Source organism: Pinus tabuliformis, chromosome J, assembly GCF_031772625.1.
Source record: "Pinus tabuliformis cultivar Carrire ecotype Pingquan chromosome J, CPIR1, whole genome shotgun sequence".
NCBI lineage: Eukaryota > Viridiplantae > Streptophyta > Pinopsida > Pinales > Pinaceae > Pinus > Pinus tabuliformis.
The window spans coordinates 402064279-402072781 of NC_142295.1; the positions used below are offsets into that span (position 1 = coordinate 402064279).

The 8503-nt window shown below is 42.4% G+C and overlaps 1 protein-coding gene across 1 annotated transcript; it reads right to left on the minus strand.

The window, feature by feature from the left end:
* Positions 1–6331: 6331 nt before the first annotated feature.
* On the minus strand, positions 6332–7814 carry LOC149227495 (protein EXORDIUM-like 2). Its single transcript, XM_089375517.1, has one exon. It carries the CDS (start codon positions 7671–7673, stop codon positions 6753–6755), a length of 921 nt encoding a protein of 306 aa, XP_089231643.1. The 5' UTR covers positions 7674–7814; the 3' UTR covers positions 6332–6752.
* Between the last annotated feature and the right edge of the window lie 689 nt (positions 7815–8503).

The window sequence follows — 8503 nt, forward strand, 5'->3', positions numbered from 1 at the left end:
ATTGGATAATACAATGATGATTTTCTTGATTGCCACATCCAATGAACTCTATTAATGGATCTAAACTCTTTGAAATGTAATGGTTGACATTTAGTTCATGATATTTACTTTATGCAATTAGAATAGGTTTCTTTCCTTGTTCTTTGTTTCTTGCAATAGGTTAAGGTTTCCATTTCAAGCATTTCATTTTCTGCAATTAGTTTAGGATTTTATTTCATTACATGCACTCCATTACATCATGAAAAAAATGGAAGGACACATTATGTGTTGCACATATAGTGCCTATACCTCTTAAGTTTGTACGAACCCTGGGTTGATAATTAAATTTGGTAGCCTTGGGAGTTGTAGCATTCATGTTGCAACAATGAGGCTCATCACCATGCTTATTACTCATCCTCCGATACCTGACCCTTATTATTTGCCTGATGCCTCTAGTATTCCATCTATCCCATAGGTTGGGGATAATAAGGTCTGCAAGCAATACAGGGCATTGAAATGTATCTTGAGGGATCTTCCTCTCTTGCTGGGGGTTGATTCCTTTTAGAATAGCCATGAGAGGCTGAAATTGAAAGTGTTAGTGGGCAGGTGGCACCACTTGAAGCTCAACAGCAAATAGATGAAGAACTAGGTGGAACACTGGTGGTTTCCTTTATTGAAGTCTCGACCCAAGATCAACATTCTTTTGAATGGATGGATATTCTTCCACTTTTTGTCCATGGAAGACTTAGAGATCATCTTAGCGTCCCCATGGGTGAAGGGAAGAGGGGTTCTTGTGCTCTAGCGTTAGTGTACAGGCTTCGATCCTTTCATGGAGATTTTAAGGAGGAATATGGTCTAGGCCAAGCTTCCTGGGCTGCCATTGGAGTTGTGGAACAAAACTGCCATCTAGAACATAGCTAATCGCATTAGTAAATTATATTTCTGGGATAGGGGGAGTTTTGGCCAGTTGGATAAACAAATGGCCTAGGTTCTGGTTGAAATGTAATTTGGAAGGGGGTTGTTGGCAGATTTGGAAATCCGGTGGGGGACATCTGCAGTCAGGATTTCGATTGACTATTGGGGGATTCTGTTTCACTACTGATTCTTTCATGAGACATGCCATCTCAAACAAGTATGCTCTCAATGATTCTCCTTGGGCAATCTTTACCGCTCGTCGTCAACAACAAGCAGATCTAGCATGGATGAAGGGTCTGCTCCTCCTCAACCTACACCAAACACTCATTGGGTTACATGCAACCCTCACCTTGGTACTTATGAGTTCATAAGGAACCTGTATCTTTTGATTGTTGGACTCCCAATGGGTTGGATTTCTATGGGTTGTATGGGGACACTGTTCTTCCATGGCCTGCCGTCGGTTCTCTCCCTTTGTTGCTCTTGGACCATTGGCACCCCTCTAATCCGCCTTTGCCCTGCATGGGAGTTGAGGATCTCGCCACGCCCTTCCCTCCGCACACCTCTACTCCCCCTTCTTCCTTTGTTCCCCTGACTCACTCTTTTATCCTAGCTTCCCTTGTCGACCCTATCTTTCCCGGCACTGATTTGGCACGATTATCCCATGCCTTCTCCTTTAGTATGGAACTGTTGGAGCTTCGATGGTATTTCTTCCATACTGGACTTAGAAATGGGGGGATAAAGGAAGTTGGGTCTTCCACTAGTAAGAAGAAATGGAACCCTAAATATAAGAAAGTCTCCAAGTGTCTAAATCCAACCCCCTCCTTCTAGAATCGAGTGACGGTTCGGAGACGGACTTTCTGCATGGTGTTTTCAATACTGACCAGATCCTCAGAGGGGATACACCCATCACACAAGTGTCCCCGTGACCATTCTGTCTCTCAATATTAGGGGCTTGGGTGCAACCCATAAGGTTTAAGCAATCAAGGAAATGGCCTGTATTCACAACTCGACCATCATCTTCCTATAAAAACTATGTGTGATTGCAAGAGCTCTTGGTCCTTTATGTTGACTGTCTGCCTGGAATTGTTTTTATGTGCTAGGGACAACCACAAGTCTCTCGGGTGGTTTAGGAGCAATGTGGAACCCCAACATTGTTTCTATATTGGCTTATTTTTCTAACGTTAGTATTCTTCTGACAAGGCATATTTCGGGCACCAACCACTGCATCTACATCATCAATTTATATACCCTGTATTCTGGCAAGTTGAAATTTTGGGAACAATTTGCTGCCTCTGGTATTCTATCGCTACACTCCATCATTTTATCTAGAGACCTTAACCCCTCAATGGGTAGACAGGAGATATCGGGGACACACGTCGTTTTTGATCTGCTGACCAATTTCTTCAGGGACTTGTTCTTCTCCCTTGGCTGGTGCGATATTGTTCCAGATTCCATAGTCTTGACCTGGCAGAATAGACACACTCGGGTGGTTGACATCTCAGGAGGCTCGACCATTTCCTCATTAGCTCCTCATTTCTTTGGGTTCTGAAAGGGGTTAAATCGTCAGTCATCACTTCCTTTTTCTCTGACCATATGTCTATTATTCTATCATGGGAAGGGATGGGGAATAAGAGGAGCATGCCCTTCAAATTTGATTCATCTTGGCTCAGCAATTCAGAGTTCACTGTCATTGTCAAGGAGGTCTGGTGCCGCCCGATCATCACCTAAACTGAAGGCCCAATGGACATTATAGTAACCAAGCTAGGGCTATTAAAGAATGAAACCCGGATCTAGATAAAACAAAAGAAAGCAGTGGACCACAAGACTCTTTCCAACATTGATATTGATCTGAGTTATTACAATGACCTCACTGATGCTCTTTTTTCTATGAAGCATACAAGAGATTCATTATTGATCTGGTTGGGGTTAAAAGCAGGATCCTGCTGACACAGGAGGCAGAGAGGAGATTGCAAAGCTGACCTATTTGGGTGGCGGCTGGGGATAAAATCACTAAATTTTCCACGCATTTGCTAATAACACGAAACAGAGGAACGTCATTAGGAGCATCATAGATTCTTATGCTGGGAATAAAAACACTAAATTTTTCCACGCGTCTGTTAATAACACGAAATAGAGGAATTCCATTAGGAGCATCATAGATTCTTATGGTCAATCCATTCATGACTAAGACGAGATCAAACAGGCAACGTTTTGTCATTTCAAGTGCCTATTCGTTGCCCAAGAACAAGAATTTGTTGCTCAACGTGTTATGATTGAACACTTGCCCATCATGTGTTCACTGATTCTAAAAGAGGAGATCTTGGAGGTCATCCAAGACACTACAAAGGATAAAAGCCCAGGACCTGATGGGTGGGGTGTGGAATTGTTTTTTCATTTTCATGAATTGCTGATCATAGAGATTCTCACAGCTGCTGAGGAATCGCGTATCAAATGTTTTATTTCTGGGGCTTTAAATGCCACCTTTATTTCTCTTATCCCTATGAAGGACGTCCCTATCTCTTTTTCGGGCTACATGGTGACATCCCTATGTAATGCACTCTGTAAGATCATCTCTAAGCTAATTTCTAGAAGGATCAAGAAGACTTTCTCAGCATTCATCTCCCCTAAACAATTTAATTTTTTAGAAGACAGGCAGATTTAGGATGCTATAGGTATCACTCAGGAATGTCTTCATTCAATGAAGGTTAGTAAAAGACAACCTAGTCTGATCAAGGTGGATTTGATTAAGGTCTTCAATTGCATCGATTGAGAATTCTTGAGGTTGGTATTACACATGGTGGGCATTTCGTTGGTCAATATCAACTAGATAATCACATACATATTATCCATGAATGTTTCCATTTTATCAATGGATATCTGACTGTTTTCTTCAATGCCCACTGGGGACTCCACCAAGGTTGTGCTTTATCGTCACTTCTCTTTATTCTTTTCATGGATTGTCTAAGCCACAAGTTGAGAGAGGTAAAGGATATGGGAATTATACAGGGGGTGAAAGTTACAAAGAACATGTGGTGACTCATTTATTGTTTGTCGATGACCTCCTTTTCGGCGATATGAATGACAACGAGGATAGGTGGCACATTCACCAAATCCTCAGAACCTTCGGTGAGGCAATGGGCCTATACATGAGCCATAACAAATCTGTCCTAATCTCAGATGACTTGGGCCACCCACGCTGCTAGGAAATTGGTATTCATTTTGGGATTACAATGACAAACCTAAATGCAAGCATCCAATTCCTAGGTTTTCATTTAAAGGCAAACAATTATTGTATCCATGAGTGGGACAGGCTTCTAGATAGATTCAACATGAAAATGACTAAATGGGCTCATTAGTGGCCTTCTCTAGGGGGTCCATTGACTCTTATCTGCTCTTTCCTACAAAAATTATCGGTGTATTGGATGCATTTGTTTCTAATGCCCATGGAGTTCTGCCATAAGATTGATGCACTCATGGCTAGATTTATTTGGTCGGGTGCAGAACTAAAGGGGAAGATTCTCCTAGTTCGTTGGAAGGAAATTGCTAGATCAACCACAGGTGGTGGATGGGGCATTCTGTGTACACACGACTTTAACTGAGCCCTAATCATTATAAGCCTTTGGAGGGCTACAAATGTCAATGGCCTATGGGGGAACATCATCAGAGAAAAATACATGCAGGGGCAAACCCTCTCGACCTGGACAAGGAAGGGGGCCAAAAAGACAATATGTGCATCTTATATCTAGAGGAACGTGTCAAAAAAATTTCATTAGCTGTTGGGTTTCATGAGATGGGCTATTGGGAATGGTAGAATGGTGGAGGTTAGGTTGGAAGCACTGAAGGGATTCACCGGCAATCATTCCCTCTTGGATGCCCTCATCAAAAAAATTCGAGAAAAGAATATCATTCATTTTTCTCACATAGCCAATGGGAATCAACGTACAACCCACCCTTATTTGATGCGGTCCATTGATATTGGACTGAATGACACAATGGCTATCAAATGGGAGGCATACCTTGCTAATCTATATAATGTTGGTATTTGCATTGGTGAAGGAGTGGATTGTCTACAGTGGGAAGGACCTATGAAGAATGGAATCCCCAAAGTCAAAGATATTTACAATAATCTTCCACTGAGAGAAAAATATTTCTGTTTTATTTCTTGGTTCAAGGCTGCGTGGGGATGGGAGATTCCTAAGAAACTTCTCTGTTTTTGGTGGATGGCTATTCATAACAGGATTCTCACCTGGAATAACACGCAATCTAGAGGCTTTAATAGCCCAGGCATCTGCCCTGTGTCGATTACATGAGGAGGAGATAGATCACCTTCTTATAGGCTACATTTTTGTGACGGAGGGATGGTCTGGGGTGATGGTTTTTCTGAAGCTTGACTGTCCGGAACCTTGCTCACACTGGCACAATGCTTCACTTATTGGACAAAGGATAAGACTGGATATCAAGCTCTCCCATTCTATATCATCTAGTCCATTTAGCGTAGTCGGAATGACTGGCAGTTTGAAAACAAGTCTCTGATGGTTTGGGAGGCAATTACGAAGGCCATCACTTACTTTTCAAAGATTGGACCAAAGAAGACAGTTATAAAACTGAGGAAGATCATTCACGAGAATATCAAGGGGCTCTATCCGAGAGGATCCTTTGATGGTGGTTGCCAACTGAGGAGATGCGGCTGTGGAGTGGTCAACACTCTTGAGCCAGGGCACTTTTTACCATTTCTGGTGGCAGGGAGGCAGGGGGACTAACAGTGGAGCTGAGGTCATTGCTCTTTGGGGAGCCCTCAGTTTCACGAAATGGCTTGACCTGGACACCATCCACATCCATGGAAACGCAAAGAACACCATTGATTGGGTTAAAGATCATACTCACTTCTGCCCTCACATCTTGTCCAAATGGATGAGCCGCATCAGACTTTTGACTACCACCTTCTAGCACATCTCTTACACTCACATCTACAGGAAGCAAAACCAGGTTGTTGATATTTTGTCAAAAAGGGGCATTGGCCACTTTGCACATATGTACAAGGCATACTTACGAATGTTGGTTGCATCGATACCAACTAGGGATCCACTCTAAAATGAAAATGTTGTTATTTCTAGTTTGGTTTTTTCTGTATGTGTTAAGGAACTCCATCCATTTTGCATTTAATAACTGATCATAGCATCTCACTCTTGGATAAGGTAAAAATATGCAAATAGAGGTAGTGATTTGGAACTCTTTTATTTCAAAAACAAGACTATATCTCAATGTATCTACCAGATAATCTAAGAGAAAATTTCAGAAACAATCAATGTACTCTCTTTTTATCAATGAAAAAGAAAGCGTTTTTTTTGTTAAAATAAAAGTGTGTAGAATGAAATTACACAGGATCTCACACTTTCCTTTTTAATTGTGTCTTCATTTATTTAGTGTGTAGAATGAAATTACATAGGATCTCACACTTTCCCTTTAATTGTGTCTTGATTTATTTAATCGCATATTGTCCACAAACTTCTATTCGCCAAGAACATTGAAACAAGCAGAAACCAGAGGTGTTCGCCAGTGTGAAACAAATCGTAACAAAAGAACGCGTTTTAAACTTACAAAAAAAATCAAAGGAGTATGTACATATAGACATTATGCACCCTGCGCTTAAATCTACTCGTAATTCCCCCGCCTCCTCTGGACCCTGCGCTTAAATCTACTCGTAATTCCCCCGCCTCCTCTGCGTATTCATGGCCATTTAGAAGCAGGAAAATTACAAAAACTCTCACGAATGTCATGCGCGTAAATCTACTTTTACCCCATTCGCTCCTCTGCGTGTGTATAGGCCATTTAGAACCAGGAAAATTACGAAAAAAGATTTAATCTATTGTCTTGCAGGATCCGGTAACGGGATCCCACATAGCTGGCAGCAGAAAATCCCGCCCATTAATTCCATGGGCATTGTAGCTTGCCCCGGTCGTTTTATCCACCAGTAGCTCCCCGGGGAACCCTGGATAAGCCCCTTTTCCATATATACCCGAGCAGGCAGAGACGGCCTCCAGAGGTGCAGCGGCGTCGCCTTGGAAGTAGCCGGTGTCAAAGGGATTGGTGACTGCTCCTGCAAGAACCGTGGCGATGTTGATGATCATCCCATCGATGCCCATGTCTCCGTTTGGTGCCACCAAGGGAGGAGTCTGGGGTCCGTACATGGGCTGATGAAAGGGCCACGCGCACTGTCCCGGGCATTGAGTTTCGGAGTTCCCGACCCAAGCATATGGCAAAGGAAGGTTCTTGGCGGCCAAGAGATTAGCATGAAATCCACAACTCATACAGAACCCCTCCACAGCTACATCATCGGACGTGAGAACTAAATACAGGGCATTGCCATTCTCCGGCAGTGCTCTCGAAGCAATTGCTGTCTCCACCAGAGCCGCAATGTCGCTCCGTTTGAGGTACTTGCCGAGGGAATAACCCTCGTCCAGCTTTTGGTTTCCCAGCCTCGTGTTTGTCGTGTTTGTCATGGCGACGGCCTTGTTGGAGGCACCACTGTATCTTTCAGTGGTTTTCCACCAGCTATACACAGATGGCCCCATGGCCTTGCTGGCTTCCAAAGACTGCACAAAATCTCCCACGATGGAGCGTTGAGAAGGGCTGAATCTGCCATACCAAATTACATGGACATCCACAATGGGTTTGGTGGTGAGCAGGGGACCGTTGTGATATGTTACAACAAGAGGCTGATGTTCCACCAATACGGAGGAACACAAATCAATCAGAAGCAGCACACATACAAGAAACATACACCCATTCCCAAAAAAATTCTACTACTTTAACACTCTGGTGCAGCTGGGTGGCTGGAAAGAAAGAACGGCCTGGTGTTTATATGGGAAGTCTGGGCATGCCCACAAATAGGAGTTCCACTCGCTGGATGTGTGGGGAGAATGATGTTGGTAACCAATTTAAATAGGAAGTAGGGGGGTGATCGACATAAGATTATCGTTTCGTTGACGGAAAGATGAGTGACAGCTAGGATGCCTTTCCAGATACGCCATTTGTCCTACTACTTATTTTACACAACTGTGTTGCATTAAAGGAGACACGCCTCACCATTCCTTCCACCACCCTTGGGACGCGTCACGCGTGTTGACTGAAAGTTAAGAGAACAGTTGTTCGCTGAAACGTGATGCTATAAAATTGGGTCATCCAGCTTGCTCGCCAATGTTTTGGTCAACCTTGTTTATAGTTATTCATTAACGTGATGCTGTAAAAATGGGCAGTTTAAAAATAATAACGTGATGCTATAAAAATGGGCAGTTTAAAAATAATGTTTTTTTGACTGGGTTATATTTTGGAAAAAATAATTTTAGGGGTTTTTAAATTATTGTATGGTGTTAATCTATTTTCACTATAAAAAATATGATTCAAATATTGAATCTATTTCTATTATCAAAAATATGATTCAAACATTGTATCTATAAATTTTTTTGAAATTTACTTGTCCAAGTTTCAGTATTTTTAACAGTCCGGACAATTCTTCCACTTCCATAAACGACTCCTAAAAATTGGGTCATCCAGCTTGCTTGGCAATGTTTTGGTCAACATTGTTTATAGTTATTCTTTAAGGAACTGT